This window comes from Musa acuminata, chromosome BXJ3-10 (genome assembly GCF_036884655.1).
Source record: "Musa acuminata AAA Group cultivar baxijiao chromosome BXJ3-10, Cavendish_Baxijiao_AAA, whole genome shotgun sequence".
Taxonomy (NCBI): Eukaryota; Viridiplantae; Streptophyta; class Magnoliopsida; order Zingiberales; family Musaceae; genus Musa; species Musa acuminata.
The window spans coordinates 17,580,736-17,608,591 of NC_088358.1; the positions used below are offsets into that span (position 1 = coordinate 17,580,736).

A 27,856-nucleotide genomic window follows, 5' to 3' on the forward strand; every position below is an offset into this window, starting at 1 on the left:
TTTCATAATTCGAATATCTACTTCACCACTTCGCATGCACATTCTCATAGTAATATTTTCTTTTCTTTATTCCTTCTGCATATTTTCTGATGACAAAAATATTATATATATATATATATATATATATTGATATTGTCAAATAATGAGTGATGCAGATTTTGATCCCAAATATTTTACAGTTATCTGATAAAAGTCCGTAGTACATTCTAGACAGCTTGAGGCACTGTGTATAATTTATACAACGGAAGATAGTATATAGATATACCTTTTTACACAATTATGAACATTTACAATAAAAACTGTTTGTACTCTGCCTTTTATCTTGATATTTATTAGATTTACTTTAAAATTAAAGGTCTTAATCTTGGCATATAATCGTAAATACAATATGAATTGGCCACCTATGTGTGGAATTAGAATTTTATTTCATATTTATTTAGTGACCCTGCACCCCACCGCCCCCCCCCCCACCCCTTCTCCAAAACAGCTTATGTTTGCATCACTTATGTATAATTATTCTTATGCCTCTGATTACCTTTTGCGTCTATTATTTTACTGATTAATTGACTATCCATTCGTCCTCCCATTCTTTAGTCTTCCAAGTCCATTTTGACCTCTTTAGTCTTCCAAAGAGACTAAAACTTTTACGGGAAAATGTCACCGCAGGTAGACTGTCAAATATGTTGGTCCCGTGAGCCAATGATACCACCACGGCATACTGGGGAAGAAGACATGCATCTCAAGTTTCTTCCCTAATTATTAAAAACAAAAAGAGAAAGAGAAATGAACTATTGGAACTATTAACAAAAGGAAGAGCAGAATCCACGTCGTGTCGATCTTTTTTTTTTATTGCGGACATATTCCCTTGTGTCAGTAGTGATGACTTTGCTTTCAAGGAAGCCGAGTAGAATTGGGATCACATGGCCAAGATGACGGGAAGCAAGATAGCACTCAAAACTGTGGAAGTACACCATCAGCTACCGAATCTTCCATGAAGCCTTCACCTACCACTGTTAATTGACATCATGGCAGTAATGATCTTTGGAGCAATGAACCGCGAATGACGCAAATGAAGACATCACATATCGCCCTTTTTTTTTGTCCCTTGGTAAAGTGGGAAAAGAAAGGGTTACATTTTAGGAAGACCAAAAAAAAAAAGAAACGAAAAGAAAAAGCAGGTAAACAAAACTAGATTTCCATTATACTGACGAAGAGCTATATTTCTGAGACAGGAAAAGACTTGAGCCAGACCAGGATATCAAGTGATGTGTGGCTCTCTGACCTCTGAAGTGGCGAAGTCATCATAGGCATTCATTGTAGATCTCGTCCTCCAGCAACAAAGTTTATGACAAATGAAGAAGTGAGACATCCCGAAAGGCCAAGTGTCCCGAAGCCTGCCACTCATGACACACACAAGTTTCAAGTGATCGTTGCAAACATAATTCAACTTGGTAAAACAAAGCTAATCTGCAAATATAATTCCAACAGCCGACAATGTAAAGAGATCATGATAAGAGCAGAAGTTTTGAGAGCAATAATTAAAATTCTACCGATTAAGGAATGTAGTTTCATAATGTAGCTGATAGATATGGAACAAGGTTAAGAAACATTATGTAGTTGCTAATTAGTACAGCACAGAGAGAGTCCCTTTTTTCTAGTGTTCTCAAGCCATGTGTATACAAGATCTATCCATCAATTAACTGACTTGGATCGAGATAATGCAAATGCCTGCTGGCTAACAGTCCAATCAGATGGTCACGAAGGCCATCTTTCTGCATCTTGGCTAGTGTGTTCATGCATGGATTGCCGCACAAATTGCCCACGCACACGAGGCCGCTGCTCCGCAAGTCTTTTCCTGCTCTGGTAGCGGACCTGAAAATCAAAGCCACTAAAACTTCACTTTCGTCTGTATTTTCAACTTATGGTGTAATCACATGGTCACAGACGGTCTATAAAATTATCACTCAATGATCAGAATATCAAGGGCAATTGGGCACACCAACATTAACAAATCTTTGCGATATGCTACAAGGTTTCTTCTTTATAAAGCTTGTCCTAATCGAACAAGTAAATATTCTTGCAAATTGGAGGTTATTTTATCCATAGAAGAAAAAATGAATAGTGACAACCGAAACGAAGAAGAATACAAGATCCGAAAAACATATTATGCATTACCTGATGCTCCTGAGTATACATACTGTGCTTGAAGTAAGGAAACATACTACTTCTAATGACAATTGAGATTTTTTTTAGGCTGTGGTCAAATCAAGGATAAATTCTGAGTCCCATGTTTTTCTTTATTTTGCACTACAATCAAATTTCTCTTCTATGCTAATTACCTCCATCTCCAGATGATTATTTCTCTTTCAGGTCTAACAAAATCCACATATGTCGAGCGTCAGCACATCAAATGTAATTTTCCTCAAAAGAAGCCATTTTTTTAATAAAGAAAGCAATTACTTACAAGAGTTTGCAAGTAGTTATATTTCATGTTGCTTCAATAAACTCTGGTGTCAATTTTTCCCAAGAACCAGCAAAAAAACAAAAAAGCAGTGAGGTCCAGTATTAAGATTCTTGAAGATATTTTAGTAAAAGTCCATATCCATATTTTAGCTTGCCCTTTTCCTTTTAATTTGCTTCACTTTTTCTTTTTGCATTTATTTTTTCCTTTTCTACTTCTATTAGATAGAAGGTAGGATTGGTAGTTTCAACTAGGGTTTTTAATTTCGTATTGTACTGCCTGGTATGAATGGTCCGTACCGATTCGCTAGTAGACTAGCATGCGAACCACCCATTACCAGGCAATATCAGGTTTTTGGCTCCATATTGAGCGATATGAGGCTGTACCGAGCGGTACTGGTCGATTTCGACCATTACTGACCTGTACCAAGCAATACCGATCGATTTCAACCATTATCGATTGATAACGATTTTCAAATGATCAATTTGACCGTTGGAGGTATCCTAAAGGGTTTTTAAATCCTTTTCTCCTCTCTCTTTCAATCCATTTCTCTCTCACACTCTTAAACTTTCTTAAACTCATTTTTACTCACAATCTCTCTTTTATTATCACATTTTCACTCTCCTAAACTCAATAAAGCAATGATTTGTGGATTGAATTAAATTTAGGAGGCAAACTTGGTAGGATTAAGAGGAAGAACTTTTTATCAAGACATATGTATTCTCTTTCTAGATTTTTATTGATTTATGAGATTATTACGCCTATTCGATGTATGACTTTATGTCTAATATGTTGTTTGATATGCTTTTGATAGTAGAATAGTATTAATTAAGGAGTAATTAAGGTTTTTAATACTATGATTATTATGTTTAATATTGATTTATTCAAAATTAGACACTTAATAGATTAAATGTTTATATTTCATGCATATTAAGTATTGGATCATATGTTTGTGATGGTATAATAGATTTAAATAGAAAGTTTTTTAATGCTTCGATTAGTGGTTTTAATGATGATTTAATCGAAATCTGATTGATATTAGGTCAATTCAATTTCTTTAATACATATTAGGGTGTTTGACATGGTATTAAAAGAGAAATAATTAGTGGGTAATTAAGTATGTTAATTGTGACTAGTATATCGAATGATGATTTTATCGTAATTTGACCCATATTGAATCAAAAATATATATTTAATTTTTTTTATATGTTTAACATATTTATGATGATAAAATAGGTTTAATTAAGCTCTAATAAAGTTTTTTAATATTATGATTAGTGGTTTTAATGATAATTTAATCAAAATTTAATCGATATTGGGTCAATTCAATGTCTTTAATACCTATTAGAGTGTTCGACATGCTTATAGTATTGAAAGAAAAATAATTAGTGGATAATTAACTATGTTAATTATGTGATTAGTGTGTCTAATGATGATTTTATCATAATTTAACCTATATTAGATAAAATTACATATTTAATACTTTTTTTATGTGTTTAACATGTTTATAGTGGTAAAATAGGTTTAATTAGGTTTTAATAAAAAATTTATTGCTACGATTAATGTTTTTAATGATGATTTAATTAAAATTTGATCGATATTGAGTCAATTTAATATCTTTAATACCTATTAGGATGCTTTACATGATTATAGCTTATTTAATTTAAATTTGGTAAGAACATGACATTAAAAGAACAGTCATATGATGACGCTTGGGTTCATGCTCGAAAGATGGATAGGAACTGTCATCATTGGCAATATATTTATTGTGACTACATTAGCAATGATGGAGGAATCACTCAGATGAAGATGAATTTAACCGGTGAATATCCCGATGTTGCAAAATATAAGAAGGTTCCGATGGAGGTCCATAAATTATTTCGAGATAAGTTACACCAAGCAAGAGAAGATACAACAAAAAAGAAGGTAAGAGTTGAGTAAAAATACTGTAGGACTACGTAGGAACCAGTTTATGACAACTATGAGGGTCGCGATGATGAAATCGACCCGAATCTCACAGCTGGTATTCGTTCATCACTAGAGCATCAGTATATGTATGACGAAGCAACGAGACATCGACGACCTGACTCACAATGGGAGCATGACAATGGTAGGGGAATCCAGAGGTCAGCCAACATGAGCAAACCAACTGCCCCTCCTCAGTTAAGCTGAACTAGTAGCAGAAGGCATGGTAGACTCTGTGGTTTTAATGAGAGGTCTTGGCAAGAGGTCCATACCAGATATTGTTGATATTGATTCGTAAGTCTATCCTCCACAAATAACGAAACAAACACGGATTGACGATACATATGCAAAAGAAAAGAAGCGGAATATTGTGAAGGCAATTTCAAAATAGTTCAGCTTTCATAGGATTCCAGCAAACATGGCCCAAGGTCCATATTACTATAGCATGATCTCTTCTATTCAAAAGTCTAGCATGGGGATCCAACCTCAAACATCGAGGGAGATCCACGACATGTATTTAGATGAGGTGACATAATTAAAGGATTGGATCAAATCTTTCAAGAGACAATGAGACGAATATGGGGTAACATTAATATGTGACAATTGGACAGGATCAACAAGAATGAGTATCATAATTGTTTTTGTTTATTGCAACAAACGGGTGGTGTTTCATAAGTCGATTAATGTTTCTAACAAAATCCAAGATATAAACTATATTGAAAATTTGATGGACACTATAGTAGAGGAGATTAGACCACAATATATTGTCTAAATAGTCAACAATAATAGAGCAAATTTACAAAGGACAGGTTTACAATTGATAAAAAAAAGAAAAAACATTGTTTTGGACTACATGTGTAGCTCATTGCATGGATATAATGCTAAAGGATATTGGCGAGCTAGCATTGGTCAGCAAGTGTGTAGCTCGAGTATAGTCAATTACAAAGTTTATATATAATCATATTTGGATCGACTCTTTAATGTAAAGGTAGGTATGTAAATGGTGAGATACTCCGACCTGGAGTCATTCGGTTTGCTACCAATTTTATTATGCTAAAGTCATTACAGTAAAAGAGGTAGGGCCTCAAGGCAACGGTCACCTCACAAAAATGGTCTGATTCCAAATATTCGAGATTGAGCGATAAAAAGATGGAAAAGACCATTCTTTCTTTTAGATTTTGGGAGATCGTGAATGAAATCATAAAAAGTGTAGAACCACTTTATATTGTCCTCCGTAAGATCGATATAGACGAGTGTCCACAAATGCCTTATCTTAAACATATGTTAATTACAACAAGAGACGAGGTCAGGAAAGCATTCAAAGATAATTTTAAGGCCAACCAATACTTATAAATCATTGATCGTAGGACTAAAGTTCATATGGACCAACATATCCATAATACAAGTAAATTTATATTCAGTGTAATTTAATTCATAATTTTTTATTGAATAAAAAATTTCTACTAATAATATTATGTCTTGCAGCATATTATCTAAACCCAACAATTCAATTTCGATATACTCTTGGAACGCAAAATGATTTGCTAACGACACCAAAAAATGTTATATATTGACTCTTGTCATCCACTACTGATGCAATCGATGTTTTTATGGAGGGTCAATTATTCCGAGATACAATTGGTTAGTATCGTGCATTACACAATGGATCCTGGTATTTATTATCAACTATATTTGATATTGATTATTTGTTATGCTAATAAAGTCTTATTTATATCTTTTTGCAATCGAGTTGTCAAGAACAGTCGTCGTGCACTTGCAACAACTTCGTTCAATGAACCGTTCGTCACTTTTGCATCCATGTACAGATGCTTAGCAGCATCTTTTGCCTTGGTTTTGTGTGTTTTTCCTTGTAAAAATACATGTTCGAATAGGTTGCAGCACTACAGTGCGACCAATCACTACGCCAGGCAAAATTACCCTAAAATGGCTCTGTTTTCACGTGCCACGGGCTATTTTCTGCAGACCGCAACTGCAAGCAAGATGTTAGCCATCTCAGCACCCTGGAACCCCCCGGGTGGTATAGGGCTGGATGGGGCTTCGGTATAGTGTTGAGTGTTGAACAATCTTCATAAATTCGCACGTTAACTTGATGGGAACTTGCCTTCGCGCTCGACACCTGGTGAGTAGCTGTTTGTGGACTTGCAACTGCTCATTCTACCTTCTAAAGTCCTTGTTTTCTCCTTCCTCTCTTTTCTCTCTTGCACTCAAGGTGCTCGTTGAATTGCTTGTAAAGCTTCCTTCTTCGCGAGACGTCAGGACTTGTCCGTTGCTCATTTTTAGTCTAATCAACTTTCTGTTTTACAGGTCCTTCGGGACGTATACGAGGTTGCAACTAGGCTAACCCTTTATGGACGCATATGTCGCAAGGGCGCCTCATGACTTAGGCAATCCCAACTAAGTCCGAGGAGTTGGCGCAAGGGTACTTCACGACTTAGGCAACTCCAGCTAAGTCCGTATCTTTGCCACAAGGGTGCTTCATGACTTTAGCAATTCCAACTAAGTCTGTGACAGAGTGGTGGCTACAATTTGGAGGGGATGCACTAAATTTAAGGAAGATTGTCGTTCGTGTACTTTCACAAACGACGATATCTAGTGGTTGCAAACATAATTAGTTAACGTTCGCATTAATTTATATGAAGGTCCACAACAATCGTATAAATGGTTGAGAAACTGGTATAGGTCCACTATAACAAGCGATTAAGGTTGCGGTGTGTCGAGCTGGACAAGGAGCCAGAGGAACCAAAGATTGATCCCCTCGACCTCCATTTCTACAATGAAGATTTAGAGCTGATGTTAGAGTGGGTCGAAGTGACGGAGAACCAAGAGGATCCTCTGCTTGATGGGGTGGGAGATCCTCAATGTCCTTCGTGTTTTATCACCGAGGCAATAGAAGAAGAGGAAGCACATCCCAAGTAGAAGAAAAATCTCCCTCGGTCAGAACATGGCAGAAGGAGCTAGACAAGATCTACTTTAGAAACTAGAGACACCCAACCATCACAATTATCCGCCCAACATACAAAGGCAAAGACAAAGGGGAAAGCAGTAGCATCAGTTGCACTGTTGGAAAAAATCGAGTCAGGCGATGAGACACCTTCACAATCGCATTCAGCAACTTGCTCGGTCCAGAGACATGGTAATGACGTGGACAACAATGCCTTGACCGATGATAGCGGCGACATTAGGGAGTCGTTGGTCCCGTTTACACAATTTGAGGGTGGTGTATGGACCAAGGAGCAGTGTTTTACACATACCATCAAAGATTCAAATCATGGAGCTCAATGAGGTACTGGTCAAGTTTATACACGGAAGGGGAAGGGGAAGCCAGTGGATGATTTTTAGTAGATGCGACAAAGCCTACACGACATAGACATAGAACGAAACTTATTGTATTCACAATTGTCGTATTATGGCGAATGTTATGGCCAACAACAGTACGGTGATAGTTGGTTATACTTCTCCGAGCAACAATATGACACGAAGCAACAGATCAGTAGCGAAATTAGAAGTTCTGACATTCACCAATACATGCCTCAGGAGCCGCCTCGGACACATGTGATTCACGATGATCAACCTATGACCATTACCACATTAATGCGCAAATGACATATGGTATATCAATACACTATGTCGTGGGATTAATTTCAGGATTAGGTCCGACAAACATATCATATTAATATATAGATATATAGGATCGATGATCTCGATCCACCACCCGTGGAGGCCCATCGTTCGTTTTGGTAGTAGAATCAGGTATATCTACACATATGATTACTTAATTTATTTGAATCTTAAAATTTAAATTGTATACAAAATAATCTAACAATTCAAATAGTTTTTCTGTAGATAATTCAATATTAATGGAAGGATGATCCAAAACAAACTGAAATTGCGAACCTTGCACAAGGCAACTCCTCAAAGCTCGAAAAAGATATGTGGCACTATACTAAATGTATATTTATTTCTAACTTAAAAACTTTATCCTAACTTTTTTCTATTTTTCAGGTATTTTCGAAGGGGTTTTATACATATTTTAGGTATACCACTCGATACACCCTAGTATACCGCATGGTACACTGGCACCATACCATACCGAGCAAAACTCAATATGTCAGTACGATATGAGATTAAAAACCTTGGTTTCAACATGATGATGTACTGAGCTAAAGATTGTGCACCAATCAATTTTATCTTAAAGGCACAACTTTAGTTTGCCAAAGATAATTCAAATTGGAGGTGCACTGGATGCATATGCTTCACTGTTCAAATAAATGTGCATGCTCTCAAAATAAAATCAATTTAAAACATCAAAGCAAAGATAGAGCTACCTTCTTTCCATAGTTCCTTTCTTTCCTTTTTTGCCGAAACTTCTTCAAGGCAGCCTCTCTTTGAGCTAGTCGGTTCTGATCTATTCCACTACCGCTGCCACTCCCACTTCCATTTCCACTTCCAGGGCCATTCTGTTCTGCAATACCATTAGCACTCTCCATGTTCAATCCTCCAGTTTGGATAGAAGTACTACTTCCATTATTTCCATTGCTTCCATGATTACTGCCTGAGTGGCTTCCATTTATGCTATAATTTGCAGCATCACACTCAACTGGCCCATTAAACACACTGGATGACCCACATTGTGGTGCAGCTCCTGCATTGTTCTTTAGTGACAAGTCGCTGCGATTTTGTGGCAGCTGTGGTTTGTGCTGCTGCACATTGTGAACATGGTGGTGATGGTGATGATAGTGGTGATGATGATGATGTTGTGCCGGGACTTGATGCTGGATATCCCTCAAATGTCCTGTGGCTGAAGCTGTTGTCACATTTTCCACATTCTCCTGCACAGGCTCCTGGCTTTCTGAGGCTCGATACTGCACCGGATGAAAAGCTGAGGTCTGTGCACACTTGACTAATAATGAAGATGCTGCTTTATCTTTGTATGATGCTGGTTTTGTGAAAACATTCTTGGTGTAGGATCCCATGTCATTGTTGTTACTACTGCCATTGGAGCCTTGCTTCAGGAAAGCCACATTGGAACCAGAGATAAAATTGTTTGTAGATACTGTCTTAATTGCTTCTGAGCTATTGTCAAGTGGGGAGAAGCTTCCTCCACCTCCGATGGGGGCTTGATTAGAAGCAGCAGATGTGTGATACCTTGCATGTATAAGAGCAGTTAGAACTTCTATCTTTCTGAGCTATATAATGAACAATATATTTTTAAATTGTTTGTTTGCTGCACCTTGAAAATGCAGACAAATCTGAACGTCTTACAACATTTCGGTCATCTCGAGTGGCAGTTCCACTCTCACCAATTGATCTCAACCTCTTTAAACTCAGCTTATGGGGCAGCAAATCTTTTGAGGTGTAGTTAATCTTATTTTGGCCTTCTGAGATCTTGGAGAAGCCACTGAGAGTCTGAATAGCTCCGGTCGCCACTTGAGTATCAGAGCTATTATCAATTGCACCAGTCAGGTTAGCAGCTTGAGCACTTGAATCATCAAACAGATTGTTGCGAAGAGTGCTTAGAAGGCCCTCATTCTTGGGGTCCTTTGCGGACAATTTATCCACTATTGTGTCTGTTTGTTTGGTACAATGCTGCTCGCTAGGATTAGTTTCATTTTGCATTTCTGGAGCCCTGCAGACTCCAATCTCCAAGTCTTTGCCCATGCAATCATCTAGAGGACAGACCAAAGTTTTACAAGAACACTGGAAATATGTGACAAGTTAGTTGTTTTTGAAGTAATATTAGCTTACCCTGGTTTTCTCTGTTGGCAGATGTAGGCAGCAGATCTTTACAAAAGGTTTTGGGTGTCGCATGAATTACTTGTGCACAAGTACTATCAGGCGGATCAGCTAACCTATCTGAAGAAGATATAGGCTGGGAGTTGTCAACCTCTGCAGCACGCTTTGTCCAGGAACTCTGCGTGTCAAATTAGAATCTTTTCTAGCACTCATTGTGTATGGAAGCCTTATAGGTAATGCGAGGATGTTGCAAAAGAAAGGCAACAAAAGGCATTCTGTTCTTCTCAAATTGCTGAACTGTGGTAATATTTCATACATATCCTTCAGAATACCGAAATATCTTATTTATTCCTTTGAACTCCAAAATTTTCTACATCTGCAAAAGAGTAAGTTTATCAAATATGTCCCACTAATTATCCATCATTGGCCTACTGTTTTCTTTGATTGTTAGGAACAAGTTCTTGTTTGCTTTTTCAGATACGCTCCCAGAACATTAATGGTCATGAGGATTACTTCTTAATGCACCCTTGATAAATGGCTCTGGAACAGTCTGATCCATTCATTATAAATATGAAGCATCTCTCTCCTTCCATTCATAACATCACACATCTCTCTCTCTCTCTCTCTCTCTCTCTCTCTCTCTCATAAGATGATTTACACATGTAAAAGAGAGACTAGATAATGGGGGATTGAGAAAGGGAAGGATTTGGACAATTGAAATCAAATTTGGACATGATTCAGATAGGTAAAGCTGAGAGGGTAAGAGATAGGTTCATTGCATCAGTAAGTTAGAGGTGAAATGAGCATTTCTTATATTTGACTCATCCTCTCACCCCAATTAGAGCTTAGCCATAGTGCCATACCATTTAACCAACTTTTAGCCAATACCCACTAAAGGTAGCTCTTGGAAGGGATATATTTGATTTGTTATAATATATAATTTTGCAGGAAATCTATGATATTTTAAAGTTTGGAGGGATAAATTCAATGTTTGGAGGAAAAATGTATGAAAATTTCCCATTATTGATCAATCCAACTTCACATAGCTTATGAGCCATCAAGGTTTGTCATGTGAAAAAGAAATAGGCACACCTCTCTATCTTTTCAGTTGGTCCAGGGCTAGTAAATTAATCGCTCTCTTCTTGGTTTTTCTTAAGAATATCATGAAAGAGAAGTAAGAGAAAATAACAGTATGGCCCACATATACATGTCAGATACCAACACATTGTAATGATATCTATAAGTAAGACATATACCATAAATAACTTCAGACAATTCTAAGCTTTGTGATCATCACAATCAAATGATGCTTAGAGGTACCACAAAGCTGTATGACTAAGGGAGGGCAAATGTACATGAAAAAATTCTATACTCCAATAAGAGCCTGAAGCAAGAGTTGAATATACCAGAAGATATCTACAAGATGCACAGAAGATGAGAAAATGATTCATGATTCATGAAATGTGGTATAGACATGAATCATATGTAAGGGAGTGTTTGGTACTAAAAGAGACTCAGTTTTATACAACAAAATGTTCTGACATCGAGTTCATTGGTCAATAGTAACTAGCTTAAGTGGAGTCATCCTCCCAACTGAAGATCTCAGTAGATTCAGTGATTGCTCTTTCACAATTGTTATTTCCTTTTTACATTCAGCTTATTCTTGTGATGCAATTCTAGTGGACTTTATAATCTCAATGCACAAATCAATTCTGTACTATCATTCGTCTAAATAGTTCAAAAAGGTTAGAAACAAAGTAATTTTAGATTGGGATGCTAGCTGTAAGCAAGTTCAGATATTAGAGGGTCATTATTATCATAAATGCATCATTAGAAGTGACAACAGTAAGACAAACAAATCTTCCCATAATTTGTTCACAAAACATTTCTGATCTATGCAACTTATTATAAAGTAGGTTCTTTTTAGTGCATACTAAATCAAATTATGTGATGAAATTAGTGTCATTAAGTAGTGTCAATAAGTAGATTAGGATGCACACAGGTTTTACAAATAAAAACAAAAAGGAACAAGTTGATGTTCTTCCACATGTTGCCCATAAAGTTGATCATGGCATTAGAATTTAGAACCATAAGACAACTTCAGAAATCTGTAAAGAAAGAGGCATTTAGAAACAAATCGTATGTTCCAGAAAGCATTGAAGCTCCAGCGCAGAAAATTAGATGCAGCCAACATTTATTAGTTATCATATAAATATCTTATTTTTGTGCTCCCATAATGAAAGATAAGAAGATGACAAGTAAAACATGTTAGAAGAAAGTTTACCTGAGTTCCACTACCATTGTCACTGCCATCTCTTGCATTAAAGCCTACACTCCCATTGTCATCATCATTGCTGCCACTATTATTGTCAGAGTCATCAGAGCTCTTTGACTTAACTGATTTCTGGGTTTGGATTCCACTCTCACTTCCGCTACTGCTGGACTGAGATAAAGCAAGTTGGTGCAATCAGAAACAAACACAAGGGGGGAGGATAATTTACTAAAACAATCAACCAACGGATAGAGGACAAAAGGTCTCATTGTGACAAAACCAGTATCAAAGTGCCTTGACCCATCAAAAATTGAAGATACTTATGACAATGATATAGATGACTATGACTTTTGACAGACACCATAACATAAAGAGCTTGAAATTATCAGTGAACAAGATAAATTACACTGTGGCATCTTCTCCAGACATGCTGCCAAAGGTTTTTAAGCTCATTCTTCCGGATAGGCTTCAGCAAAAAGTCAACTGCACCTTTCGATAGACACTTAAAGACAGTACCCATGGAATCATTTGATGACATCACTGCACACAAAGCTCAAAAAGTGAAGCAGTTAAAAGTATCACATACGAATAATTGATAAACACTTTAAGAAATTGATATTTTAATAATGAAATAAAAGAAGAATACTCACTGATCACAGGAATATTCTTGCAGGTTTTATGGTTCATGATCTTGCTTAGAAGACCGATGCCTGTTAAACCAGGCATGACTACCTCAGTCAAGACAAGGTCAATATGATTAGTTAGATCCCCCAATATTTTCCATGCCTGTAGACCATTTGCAACAGCAGTAACTGTCAAGAATGAAAAAGTAAATAAATCAATTACCAGCTGATTATTTATATTGAACTCACTGCTAAGAAAATAAAGTAGCTTTAGTTCAAGAAAATGTGTACCAAAGACAAATTTAGCAAGCCATAAAGTTTTTTTTATTACTGAGTAAACCAATACCTGATAATACTATAGGCGTGGCACATGTTTCTTGAAATATAAAACTTAGTTGTTCTTGGATGGGTGTAGAACCAAGTTAGATCATGAAATAGTCATAATTGTAGGTCGTTATTAGAATCTCATATGGATACATCAAGCTGATAATAAAGACTCCTTAAGAAAATTTTCAGGGGTATCATTGCCATTAAATATAATATTGATTTTCATTTTTCCTTGCAAATCTAGAGAGACGTTTATCCTATCTAATTAGTAGGAATACCATCAGGTCAGGAAAATGAACCATTACCATCCACCATGTGTCTAGAAAATAGAACTTTGGGCCTCGGACCTTGCATTTTATGACAAGGTCAGGTCTGCAATAGTTGCTTCTGATCTATAAACACTCATGGAGCTCAGGAGTGTCAAGGTTTATTGGTCCATAATTAAAAAGAAAATGTGATACTAAGAATATAGTTTAAAACTAAAAACAAAGCTGGTATTATACTTATACAAATTTAACTGGTTATTTTTAAATTAAGAACCAGTTGGAATAAATGAAGGCAAACCTTATTGTAGGATATAAGAAAGTAAAACTAATAATTACCATGGGAAAGAAGAGCATTAAGGAGTCTAAATACAAACACCATCTCCCAGAAATATTACCATAAAAATATAACATCTAGAGAAGTCAAGGACAAAACAAACAAGCACCATGACAAGAAGGGAAGAGGAAGGGGGATGAAATGTTCGCCATAATATTTTACCCTTGTTGTCCTTACTGAAAAATTACCAACTTAACGAGTTTGTCAATTTGAACATGTTTGTATTGAACCAATTGGTTTGATAACTGCCACACCAAGATGGTCCCATTCATGGTTTAATCTGCATACTCTGCAAACTAAATAGCTCAGAATTCTTTGGGTCTAGATAAAACAAGTGAACCATGTCAGGAGTCAAAAAGGAAACATAAGCTCAATTGGTCATGGAAAACAATGGAAACCCTTGTGGGTACCAAAGTTTAAAACCTTGGTCCAATATTAGTTCTGACACCTCATTGAACTGACAATACTAGACCTGTACTGCTTTGGTGTCCTTCGAAAGAATTTTAAAAAAAAGTTAACACAAAGTTGACCAAGGTTCGTAATTTCGTATCGTACCGGTGTTTCGAGCTTTGCTCGGTACAGTACGGTATGGGTATAGGTGTACCGAGCGGTACGCTAGGATATATCGTTCGGTACGTATATATATATATAATATAATATAATTAAAAAAAAGGAGGCGTATGCTGCCTCGGTGACATCGCCTCCTTTTCTTCTCCTCGTCGTGTCAAACGAGAAGAAGATTAATCTTCTCTACATCTACGGCATTCGACGAAGGCATCGAAGGCTACAGACGCCTTCGGCCTTCGGCGAAGAATGCGACAAAGGTCGCAAGCATCTTCAGCCTTCGACGAAGAACGCGGCGAAGAAGAAGCTGAGCCGCCGCATCTCTAGTACCTTCTGGATCGGGATCATCGAGGGAGGGCAGCACTGGATCAGAAAGCGTCAAGGTTCTCCTGATTCTCCCTCTTCTTCAAACGCCTTCTCTCTCTTCTCCCTCGACATTTATTCTTCCCTCACCGCAACCAGGCTGATACCGCCCAGTACGGGCGCTATCATTTGAAATTAAAATCCTTGAAGTTGACAATAGGAGCTAATTTCATATTCTGGAAAAATTCATTTATAAATACAAAAGGGTTAAGGTCCATTTTAGCCCTTGTGGTTTTGGCCATGGACCATTTAAGCACTTATGGTTTACTCATGTCTAAAAGAACCTTTACATTTTAAAAAACGTAGCATATAAGCCCCACCCGTCAAGTCTGAGGTAACAAACGTTAAAGTCTGGTTATATGGCATGCTGACTCACAATAAACCATTAATATAATGACATATGTAATTTAAGTTTAAAAAATTGTTAAGGTCTATTCTAGCCCCTGTGGTTTTGGTCATGAACCACTTAAGCCTTTATGGTTTACTCGTGTCTAAAATAACTACTACATTTTAAAAAACGTAACATATAAGTCCCTCCCGTCAAGTCTGAGTTAACAGACGTTAGAGTCTACTTACGCGGCATACTGACTCACAAGAAACCATTAATATAAGGGTTAAGGTCCATTTTAGCCCCTATGGTTTTGGTTGTGGACCTCTCAAGCCCTTATAGTTTATTCGTGTCTAAAATAACTCGTACATTTTCAAAAACATAGTATATAAGCTCCTCCCGTCAAGTCATAGTTAATAGATGTTAAAGTCTGCTTACGTGGCATGTTGACTCACAATAAACTATTAATATAATGACATGTGTAATTTAGGATTAAGGTTCATTTTAGCCCTTGTAGTTTTTGCCATAGACCTCTTAAGCCCTTATGGTTTACTCGTGTCTAAAATAGTCCCTATATTTTCAAAAACGTAACATATAAGCCTCTCCCGTCAAGTTTGAGTTAACAGACATTAAAGTCTACTTGCGTGGCATGCTGACTCACAATAAATCATTAATATAATGACACATACAATTTCAGTTAAATAAAAAACTAAAACCTCCATCAATGGCAGGAGGAGGCGTCGTTGTGGAAGTGACCACCAACAACAACACCGAGCCACTGCTACCTAGTAGGGCATTATACGCACACAGCCTCTCCCGCACTGACGATGACCTGCTAGGCAACAACAACTCGATGTTGCTATTGGTGATCGATTCCACAACGACGCCTCCTTTAGCCATTGATGGATGTCTCAGTTTTTTTTAAACTTAAATTACACGTGTCATTATATTAATGATTTATTGTGAGTCAGTATACCACGTAAACAGACTCTAACGTCTTTTAACTCAGACTTGACGAGAGGGGCTTATATGCTATGTTTTTTAAAATATATGGGTTATTTTAGGCACGAGTAAACCATAAGGGCTTAAGAGGTCCATGGCCAAAACCATAGGAGCTAAAATAGACCTTAACTCTAAATTACACATGTCATTATATTAATGTGTTTATTATGAGTCAACATGCCACATAAGCAAACTATAACGTTTGTTAACTCAAACTTGACGGGAGAGGCTTATATGCTACGTTTTTAAAAATATAAGAGTTATTTTAGATACAAGTAAACTATAAGGGCTTAAGAGGTCCATGGCCAAAACCACATAGGCTAAAATGGACCTTAACCCTTAATATAATGACATGTGTAATTTAAGTTTAAAAAAAGGTTAATATCCATTTTGTCAAGGAAGAGGAAGCGACGGAACCTATTGTCACGGACAAACTTCGAAACAGGATGTTTGATGTAATGATTATGTATGTCCGTGTCTTTCGATATATTCATGCTTTGCACAGCATGTAGAGGGACGACCGAAGGCTTAATAGTATCATTTTAGTTAGGTTTGGTGGCAGCTTTAGGCTTGTAAATAAAGGTTGTGTCATGTGGACACTTGTGAGAGATTTTCGGTCTGTAATGGACCATTTTGACCCTTTGTTGTGCAACTGTTCAGAGCTTATAAATTTTGCTTGTAATTTGCATTATCTATAAAGTGTTTCCTAGAATGTTTGCTTGTGGATCCCGAGTGAGGCATTTTCTCTAACCTGTTTTCTCTTTTGTGGGTCCTAAGGGACCATGGGAGGTTTCGGGGAGGCTGACCTTTGCGGACGGACACGCAAGAGTGCCGCACGACTTAAGCAAAACCAGCTAAGTCCGTGACAGATGGTATCGGAGTGGGACAAGCACTCATAGAAACACTTAGCATGCAAACGTGGGGGACCTAGCGGGGCTGCGTTGAGGGCAGTCAGCACACGCACGACCATTTGGGAGAAAACGGGCATGGAGATGTAGGGAAAAGGAGTCGCTCGGAGGAGCGAGCATCTGAGATTGACATTCAGAGGAATGACCAACCCTTCGCGCGAGAGGCGCCACGAGAACAGGCAAGCTTGGAAGAATGCGAAGCACACAAAGGTTGGGATGGCTGAGTTTGAGCTACGGCTCAACGTTGACAACTATACTTGATGGTGCTGAAGGCAAGCGAGGCGCTTGGTAAAAGATGAGATCATACAAGGTGGAATGAGTTGCTCAGCGACCGAAAGAGTTGTGCAAAGCTCACAGAGGTGAGGGGAATTGCTAACTCAAAGAATTCGGTACTCATACATGGGCTTGTATGCGGACGATGGAATGTCCGCGGCTATCCCAAGGCGATCGAAACTCGGCGCCATGGAGTATTAAAACTTTCTCTTCGGCATGTGAAGGATACGTCCGTAGGAGGCTGAAGTGTGCAACGAGTTCATCATGTTGCTAGGCCTTAAGTGGTGCAACGGGGGCTGTATTGACGTGGAGTCGCAATCTAGCAAGTGCGTTTGTAGGAGGCAGAACAATGCATAGTTTGTTCAGCAAATCAGAGTAGTTCAAAGGGATGGTGGTCTCTAAAACGAAGAGAGATATTGCTCCAACGGGACAGTTATCCAGGAGGGATAAGTCCCGGCTCTCCAGAGGGAGAATTATGTGGGACGGACCTCACATGTTGAGGAGTACCTCAACAAACAACAACTCCACGAAGCTCAATGGACTGAGCAAGCGGCGAGGAGTCGTCGCATGATCTCGCTCGAGAGAATGCATTGGTGGATGCATTGCGAGATCAAGTAGGGGAGTGACCCAAAGCAACACAAATGAAGGCACACTTGGAGTCGATATGGAGATCGGACTTAAGGGAGGGTTGACCCGTGGAATGGTGGGCGCGAGGGCCACCATCAACTCAATGCAAAACGATGAGTGGAGCAACTTGGGTGTAACTTGGTGAAGTACCCAAGCCGCATGAAGAGAGCCAGCATAGACGATGGAACATGGAGCGGAGGCACAATGCTTTCCTTGGACAGAGGTCAAGGACACGAACTCTTGCAGAGGCAAGAGCAGAATCATGTTGTTCCATGGGTCCTTCATTCTGATGGAGCGGACTCATCTTGCATGGTGCATGGTGCTAAAGACGAAGGGAGCTTCTAGGCACATGCACCTTATCTCGGAGAAGCATTTGATGGAGGAACTAAGGCGACTCAACTTACGGAGGCGAAGTTGGGTTCAGAAGGCCTTAGCACGGGGCAAGAGGACGTGGAGGCGGGTACTCTTGAAGAATATGCCACAGTGTTGTCATTCAAGTTGCCATGAAGGAAGCGGTGTGCAGCGAAGATTATGCTGGTAGGGGCAAAGGCCCAGGATCCAGGCAATGGTGCACTAATTGCAGTGAAGTCGAGGGACTTCGGGAGCTACTAGGCAACGGACTGTCCTAGAGCGATACTTCATCTAGGTGTAACCCAAGAGTGGGTGGATGAAGGTCGATTGCCAAAGGAGTGAACAAAATCAAAGGTGGAAGAAACCCTGTGATGTATTGGCAGAGGCCACACATGGAGGGATCACAATTCGAGTTCATCCCACAAGGATCAGAATGCAATGGAGATGTCACCAGGAGGCGACATGGTGCAACGGATCGTGGTGGAACAGTTCGTGGCAATGTGATACACATGAATGAGTCCCGTGAGGGACTAGATTATACGGAGGTATGATCGAGAGCTACTGGAAGCTCCACTTCGGTGAACAACACGACGGCAAGAAGGGCTATGGATTCAAGGAGTGAAGGCCATAGTACCGCAGAGGCGGGGCATCCGTGCGTGTATCGAATTTTGCATCGAATGAAAGCCTTGGTCATCAGCATATAGGAGCTGTGTTCCACCAAGGGAAAAGTTCGAATGCAAGTACCAGTGAGTCCCATGGGAAGGGCTTGATCATGTAGAGGTATAATCGAAGCAGCTAGAGAGTTGGACTGCTCAAGAGCCCATATTCGCTTAAGGGAGCCCGGCAAGTCAGAGGACAAGATCGAATAAGCGAACGTTGCTACCAAGGAAGCTAAGGAGAACAGAATTAGTGCAAATCCTATAACGTAATGGCAGAGGCCATGCATGGGAGTTGTAGTTTGTCTTTTCATCGACCAAAAGGAGCTACTTGGAGAACACAGAGGTGTTGAAGCAAGGGGTCAAAAGGGGCGAGGAAGCGACGACGAGTCCAAAGGGACTTAGCTACCCAAAATCAAGCATCAGTTAGAATGGAGGTGAACTCGGAGGAGTGCCACAGAGACATATCTACTGATCGTGAAGAAAAGGGATGTAGATGCGAGGTGACGGATAATAGGGCCATGGGCATGGTAGCGCCATGGTACCGCAGAGGCGGGACTTCCGTGATAGTCATTGATCCCTTGCTCTCATGGAGGGAGAGCGCTTGGTCGTGAAAGGGGCCGAGGAGGTGGAGCATGCAGAGACAAACTCCAAGTACCGAGACAAGGCTGAAGGGCAGAGGCCAAGGAACTTCGTAAGGCCGGTGTCAACGAGCGTCTCATCAAGATAGCCAAAAGTGAAGGACTTCGGGTCAGGTAAGAGTGCACGACCAAGGAACGAAGTAGGCAGTACGTGGTGCTGTACCTTTGCTACTCAGTAAAGTAGGCGGCAGGGTTGATGGAGAAGACGGTACAATCCTAGAGGCGACCAAATCTATTAGAGAATTACTCCAAGTTGGGGTGAAAACTTCCTGCATTCCAGAAGTTCGATGACATTAAGAAGGTGAATCACAGTAACTAACTCAACGCAAGAAGTGCAAACACTTCAAGTGCTTCAGAAGTATGAGCAAAGAGCAGGCGAAGGCCAGTAACGAACTCGATGCATGGAGTACAACCTCGAGGAGGCGGGCGAAGTCAAGTAACCTTTGCCTTCTTAACCCTTAAGAGAATGGGCGAAACCGAGTACCCTAATTCTCTTATCTATCCAGCAGAGGAGCTCTGCATAGGTTCAAAGACCCTTCGAAGATATTAAAAGACAATAGTTGTCAAATCCTCACCATTGGTGATCAGTGCTACTGAGAGTAGAGTATCCGCCTCATTTCCCAACAGAATGCTAATCGAAAGCGGAAGTGATGCGAATCTACTTGGAAGTGACAACTAAGTGAAAGAAGAGTCGATGAGCAAATTTTGTAGAGGAATGACCAAAAACTTCGAAAGTTTGCGAGGCGATGCTCGTTAAAGCTTCAACAAGCATCCGCCCAGTTCAAGCAGCATGAGGCATTTGAGAGACTGACGCATAGTAAGGATGGTCTTTTTCCTTTATTTGGAGGATTCGCAGGAATCAACAAGGATCAACATAACTCAGCCAACCCCACACTAGAGTCAGAGTCATTGGTGAGTTGAAGTAGCATGGCGGATCAAAGGTTCGACTACTAAAAAAAAACAACAGCGGAGAGCAGCTGGAAGCCAAGAGGCGCATTGCCGCTAGAGCAGAAGATTGAAGACTCAGCAAAGGCGAGGAGTTGTAGTGTTCACAAAGGCTTCGACAAGGACGTCGAAGGAATAAGTGGGGGAGAATGTCACGGACAAACTTTGAAACAGGATGTTTGATGTAATGCTTATGTATGTCCGTGTCTTTCGATATGTTCATGCTTTGCACAGCATGTAGAGGGACGGCCGAAGGCTTAATAGTCCCATTTTAGTTGGGTTTGGTGGCAACTTTAGGCTTGTAAATAAAGGTTGTGTCATGTGGACACTTGTGAGAGATTTTCGGTCTATAATGGACCATTTTAACCCTTTGTTGTGCAACTGTTCAGAGCTTGTAAAGTCTGTTTGTAATTTGCATTGTCTATGAAGTGTTTCCTGGAATGTTTGCTTGTGGATCCCGAGTGAGGCATTTTCTCTAACCCGTTTTCTCTTTCGTGGGTCCCAAGGGACCATGGGAGGCTTCGGGGAGGCTGACCTTTGCGGACGGACACGCAAGGGTACCGTACGACTTAAGCAAAACCAGCTAAGTCCGTGACACCATGGCGGTGGACGAAGGTGAAGAGATAAAGGTAAGAGAGGCCGGAGGTGGAGGTGGAGGTGAGGGAGAGTTGGACCATCACGTTGTAGGCGCAACGGGTGAGGGCACAGGAGAGGACGAAGTGGGAAGCGGTAGGGACAAAGACACCTAAGAGGGGGAAGAGGGACCAGGAGAGCACTGTGTGCCTAGCATCGGGCTGGTCGACGCACATCCACCTAAGGCAGAACCGAAAGCTCATGAGCTCGTCATCAGTGCGGGAGAGGCTACGTGCGTACGACGCCCTATTAGACAGGAGAGGCTCGGTGCTACTGCTAGTGGTCGCTTCCATGACGCCTCCTCCTACCATTGATGGTGGACGTCTGTTAACTCAGACTTGACGGAAGGGGCTTATATGCTACGTTATTTAAAATATAAGGGTTATTTTAGACACGAATAAACCATAAGGGCTTAAGTGGTCCATGACCAAAACCACAGGGGCTAAAATGGACCTTAACCCTTTTCTAAACATAAATTACATGTGTCATTATATTAATGATTTATTGTATATCAGCATGCCACGTGAGCATACTCTAATGTTTGTTAACTCAAACTTGACGAGGGGAACTTATATGCTACATTTTTAAAAATGTAGGGGTTTTTTTTTTACATGAGTAAACCATAAAGGCTTAAGTGATCTATAGCCAAAACCACATGGGCTAAAATGGACCTTAACCCAACATAAAAATAAAATAACATATTATAAATGATAGTGTATGACATGAATTTTAAAACAACAAAAAGTGGACAATATGAAATAATTTCATACTCAAAACAATTATAGATGGAGAAAAGGTGTTGCAAAAGAGATTCCATGTAATGAAACACAAAAGAACAATCTATAAACTTCTATGCACTGGAATATTCAGGGCAAGTAAGACAACTGTTCATTCTACTTGCCATAAGAAAAGCTTACAATCTATAAATTCATAAATGCAGATTAACCTATAAAAATTCAAACCCCATAATGATAGAAGCCTCAAACGCTAGGTTCAGTCTTAACATTAACCTATAGATATCAAGAAGTATCCCATATTATTTTCTTCCTGAAAAGAGTCATTTAAATCATGGCATTAAATATACTAATGTTGTTTATTCCCATACATACACAATCCATTTCTTTGCATGCACTTCAAACTTGGGAATGGAGTTAGGCTTTGCCTTGATGTGGATCAGCCTATGCCATGACTGAAATGATCCAAGCTCTAATTTTCAGACTTAAGTACCTTGGTTTGAGCCAGCACAGAGCCCATACGTAATTGTATTTACAACTAGGGAGCAATTCAACCATGATTATGTTAATGGGTGGATAGACTCCCACAAGTAAAACAAAATGATATTTGATAAAAGGAACATAATAACCATGTGCACTTGATAATAATCCATAGTTCTTTAAAGGATATCACCAGTATGCATTTGTTAGGTATCTTGTTTGAGCATGTAACACATGTTGTATGTTTAATAATCCCCAGATCTTATAAGGACCTTTACTGTTGTTATCTACAATTAAGTATCAAATTCCATCATAGGCTTACAACATTTAGACCGGTGAATTCTTTTGTCTATGACCACTGTGATGACCACTGTGATCTTCAATCTCCTATATTTCGATGATCGATCCCATTAAAAACAAACAATTAATGGGCATGCAAAGTAAAAACTCATCACAAGTAAAAGGAAGTGAACAATTGAAATGAAAATCTCTTGGTCATTGCCTAAATATTGCAAGCAAAGTTCAGTAAGACCATATGAGCACAGAAACATTTTCCCTTTAAAGGAAAGGGAGTTCCCTCATCCCTCCATTTGGTTGAAGAAGCTGAAATAAAGCAAATAAAGCAACTCAATAGATATGTCCATCTAAATCACATATTTATTGTGTATAACAGAAAATCAACTACAGTTTACCCAACCTATAAGGAAAATGTAGAATATTTATCAAAATCAGAAGTCAGAACAACAAAACAAATGTCTAGCCCACCTAGAATGGAAAATCTATTATATTTAGAAGATATGAAGATGACAGTTGTTGCCTTTTTTTAGCACACTAAGTTCAGCACTTACAATAGAATTGAGTTAGAACTAAAGCAGAATCACCAGGAGATTGAATGTTTACCTTCATAACTGCAGTTGCGGAGTAACGCACTGACAACTTGACGCGTCGAATCATCATACTCCACCAGCAAAATCTTGAGCGTTCTGACGGGAAGGAACCTCTCCCAGCGGATGATTGGCCCTGGCGACTGTTGCTGCTGCTGCTTCTGGAGCCCACCAGACTGTTGTTCCGGTGGCACAGCATCCCCTATCTGGTTATGGTTCAACCCTCCCACTGCCTCATTGATCTTGGACTCATCTTCCTCTGAGAGCCCTTGACGTTCCTCGGCAGCGGCATCCGCTACCTCTTTGTACTCGTTCTGATCCCGATGGCTACTGCTCGCCAGCCCCTTATTCCTACCCCCATCGGGGCTCACCTGATGGGCACCTACCATCAATAACAACTAAATGCACACATCTCGTTCCCTTCTTAACGAGCATAGAACGTAAACCCCGATCAACACCACCTATTTCTGAAACCACAATAAAAGATGGCGATGAACTCGAAGCACTGCAAATTGAAACCATTCTCAGACCAACAAAAGAAAAAACAGCTATTTCGAGTAAAACACGATATCGCCTTCGAATCAGACTTCAAAACAAAGACAATCATCAAAATGAAAGAGTAATCCGCCGATTTGCGGCCTTACATGACGATCAACAGCGATACTAACGAAAAGCCCAAAGAGCTAATCGAGAACCACAAAGAGCAAAGAGCCAACAAAAGAATCCAACAAAACGCCAAATAGATTTCCAGACCAAGAGGAACTCCCAACAACCTTGATTAACACCATCAAGAACAGGGAAAACGTATCAGATTTCGAGTCCCTCCGCCACCGATAAAAGTGTGAAATCTCAGGAACCCGTTCCCGGAGATCCGACCAACTACGAACTCCCTGTAAAGATCCAAAAAAATAAAGGACAAGAAAATTTCCGGGAGGAGGAGGATCCGATTTGGGGAATCTAAATCTCAGGTCGGCGAGGAGGAGCTCCTTCTTGGTCTTGGCCAGGGGGAAGCGCCATGGACTACGGCTCGGACCGCGGCGGGGGGGGGCGGGGGGGGGTCGCCGAGGCGGGGCGCGGGGGTGCTCGGGGGGTGGGGGATGGTGCGTGGGGGATGGGGAGTTTGGGTTTGAGACGAGATATCATCGGAACCGGAGGCGTCGAAGGAGAGAGATATTAGGGTCGGGTCGCCGGGTGACGTGGAGCAAATGGAGGTGGGCAACAGGCGTCGAGGCCAAGTCCGACGGGAGATGGCCTCACGTGGAGGTACACGTGGACGAGATCAATAGCCGCGAGCTGACGCTTCCCCTGCGCATCCGCCGCGATCGATTTCGGCCACGTCGGAAGGTGCGGGGCGTTGCATCAGTTAGCTTACCGCAACGCGTCTGGACGCCTCATGTAGTAAATAAAAGGAGATTCGAGGGCGGTATGTTAATTCTGGCAGTGCGGGGACCAGCCAGTGCGAGAATAAAAATCATAACGTCGAGTTAACGGTGTTTATTTCTCCCTTATTCCGGATTCGGATCACGGTGTTATTTGGAAACACTCGGACCCAAAAAAATTTGTATCTTTACATTTCTGTTATTACTGATATGAAAAACAGAGAGAGAGAGAGAGAGAGAGAGAGAGAGAGAGAGAACTTAAAAACTATTTTATTAAAAATTTCAAATATATTTATATATTTATAAATTTTAATATGACCAACACCAAATAATTAGGATGCTATGGTTTATTGTTTATTTTTAAACATAATAATAAACCCTAATTTTTAGGTTTTTAAAATTGGAATACAAGTAAATAATAAATGATTTGTTTCTATATTATAAATAATTGGATCAATGGTGATAGTGTCACGAATATCATCGATTGGTGAGTCGACCTGATAGGTTCACTATTGAAGGTGCAGGCTCATTCTATTATTTCCTCTTCACTGATGTAGCAGACCGACGAGGGAGGTTCGTTAGGAGGATGATTCGCAAGGGGTGATCTAGCCTTGAAATGGAAAGACCTAGTAGAGGAATCGGGCTCTCCTTTGTTGTGGGGTTATCTCGTAACAGTGATGTCATCTCTTGGTTGTTGATAGTCCTACACAATAAGTCTACGCCAGGGGCTTCCCGACTGAGCGCTTGGTGGGGGTTGTCAAGTCTCCATTTTGCCCCCCCCTTATCTGGTGGGGTGAAGGTGTCAATGTGGCTGGCTTGCTTGCTTGTGGGCTACATCAAGAGGATTGTCAGGGCCATGCTTGTGGTCAGGCTCCCTTCTTTTGTTCAGGTCGAGTACGACCTTCTCTTCTTCTATCTAGTTGGAAGGACAGGTGAGGTTGGGTCATGCAGTCAACCATTAATATAGAGCGGGTCTTGGTGTGCCCACTTCTTGAACTTAGGCCGGATCACATGGTCTCTTGCGGGGAGCTGATGACTTGGAGTCTTGCTTAGGTATTTGCTTACGTGGCTGAGAAGCTAGGAAGGGATAGGATTATCCCTATCATGGCCCCTTGGTGTTGGTCAGGGTGTCATAGAATTAGTTGAAATTGCTTAAGTCGTGAGACACCCTTGCAGCAAAGTCATGGACTTAGCTGGAGTTGCCTAAGTCGTGAAGCACCCTTGCGCCAACTCCTCGGACTTAGCTAGGTTTGCCTAAGTCATAAGATGCCCTTACAACATATGTGTCCGCAAAGGGTCAGCCTTGTTGCAACCTCGTACAGGTCCCGAAGGACTTGTAAAATAGAAAGTTGATTAGATTGAAAACGAATGACAGACAAGTCTTGACGTTTCACGAAGATGAAAGCTTTACAAACAACTTAGCGAGCACCTTGAGTGTAAGAGAAAAAAGAGAAAGAGAAAACAAGGACTTTCAAAAGTAGAATGAACAGTTACAAGCAACTTGGCCCGATGCCCGAATTATCGGCCTGAAGTCTTCTGCCGACACGTTGACCGATCCTTCGGCTCGACGTCCAATCTTCTAACATGTTCCACTCCGGCCTAACATGATTCTTCCTACTTCAATTGTCTCTCCTTGATCGAAGCTTCTTGCGTCACTTAAAATGTAAATCAGATAAACACTATCAATTGGTTTCATCATCAAAATCTGAGATTTAACAATCTCCCTCTTTTTGATGATGACAACCAATTGATGATGGAGTTAACCTTAACTCCCCCTATTAATATGCAATATTGATAGAACTCTTGAATTTAAAAATTCAAGCAAAAATCATATATAACATCATCACACTTCTTCCCCTTTTGTCATCAACAAAAAGGAGAAGTGCATCATCCAAGCAACAAGTTTTAGAGATATGTAAGTTTTACAACATACAATCTAGCAATAATTTTTCATCACTTTACAACATGCAAGTTAGTAAATTTTATATCATTTTAGAGCATGCATAATCACCAAATCATCATAAATTTTAACGATGTGCAAGATTGCAAATTTTGCAAGTTTGTCTTTGAGATTTGCAAGATAGCACTTTTTGCTTCTCTTTTAAGATGAGAAAGCTAGCAAGTTTGCTTCTTTTGCAATATGCAAGTTTCCAAAATTTGCATCTTGAGCCAGTAATTTTTCTCCCCCTTTGTCATTGTCAAAAAAGAATACAATGTTGTAATTCTTTTCTCTTTACATCAATTTTCAAATTATAACAAAGTTAGAGTATCAATCCCTCCCCTTTTTTTTAAAATATGGTTGTATATCATTATGGTTTCAAATTAAAACATGCACAATTTTAAAACATTTCATTTCATTCTTACTTCATGCATGATACCAAAAATAAATCAATCATTACTATGGGCATATCATACATGATACAAAGATATTAAAATCTTTAAGCATTTATCACTTCATGATTGTTGGTACCCAACATTCAACTTCAAATATTCAAGATCATCAAAATCACTTGCAATAGATTCAAAATAAAATAAATAAATTTATCGATCTCTTGAAATGCTAGTGATTTTTTTTCTCCCCTTTATCATTGTAAATAAGAATGAAGAAAAGCGGAATAATACATAACAAAACTCAAGTCATAATTATCAAAATATCAAGTAGCATATCATGGTTAATTTGAATACATCCTTTTTGGTGAATATCAAGAAGAATCATAGTATGAAAAATCTTGATTCATAGAAAAATCTCATGTATCGAATATCGAGAAATCAAGATGATGATTCATATATAAAAAATATCACAAGTTATAATCAAGAGAAAAATCATCATTCATTTTCAACTCATTCAATTTATCAAATATATATTTCTTAGATATACATGATACCAAAATATGGATTCAAATGTTCAACATATAACATGCATAATTTCAAACCATTGTATACCATTATCAAGATTATAGTTTATTTGCATAAGTCTCTTATTTAGTAAATGGTAAGAAGAAATCATCGAAGATAGAAAATATTTTGATTCTCATAAAAGATAGCTCAAGTAGAGAAATCAAAACAAAAGTTCATGATTCAGTTGA

The 27,856-nt window shown here is 39.5% G+C and overlaps 1 protein-coding gene across 5 annotated transcripts; it reads right to left on the minus strand.

Moving 5' to 3' along the window:
- Window positions 1–1,523: 1,523 nt before the first annotated feature.
- Window positions 1,524–24,442, minus strand: LOC135582397 (two-component response regulator-like PRR73). Of its 5 annotated transcripts, none has more exons than XM_065170559.1 (9): window positions 24,165–24,442; window positions 23,408–23,762; window positions 13,103–13,264; window positions 12,859–12,992; window positions 12,465–12,623; window positions 10,193–10,358; window positions 9,678–10,113; window positions 8,773–9,592; window positions 1,524–1,872 (listed from the first exon to the last, which is right to left on the minus strand). In XM_065170559.1, the coding sequence occupies exons 1-9, from the start codon at window positions 24,177–24,179 to the stop codon at window positions 1,756–1,758; spliced, it is 2,364 nt and encodes a 787-aa protein (XP_065026631.1). In that variant the 5' UTR covers window positions 24,180–24,442; the 3' UTR covers window positions 1,524–1,755. The 5 variants fall into 5 exon arrangements, with proteins under 5 accessions (XP_065026631.1, XP_065026629.1, XP_065026630.1 ...); XM_065170557.1 differs by having other exon boundaries at window positions 23,408–23,858; XM_065170558.1 differs by having other exon boundaries at window positions 23,408–23,896.
- Window positions 24,443–27,856: the final 3,414 nt, after the last annotated feature.

Bases quoted from the DNA above. Each gene is read 5' to 3' on its own strand.
- LOC135582397 (XM_065170557.1), bottom strand. From the start codon at position 23,780: ATGGTAGGTGCCCATCAGGTGAGCCCCGATGGGGGTAGGAATAAGGGG. The intron at 13,265-23,407 runs GTAAACATTCAA...CATTCTTGACAG, and splicing joins CCGCAACTGCAGTTATGAAG to TTACTGCTGTTGCAAATGGT. The intron at 12,624-12,858 runs GTAATTTATCTT...GCTTTATCTCAG, and splicing joins TCTGGAGAAGATGCCACAGT to TCCAGCAGTAGCGGAAGTGA.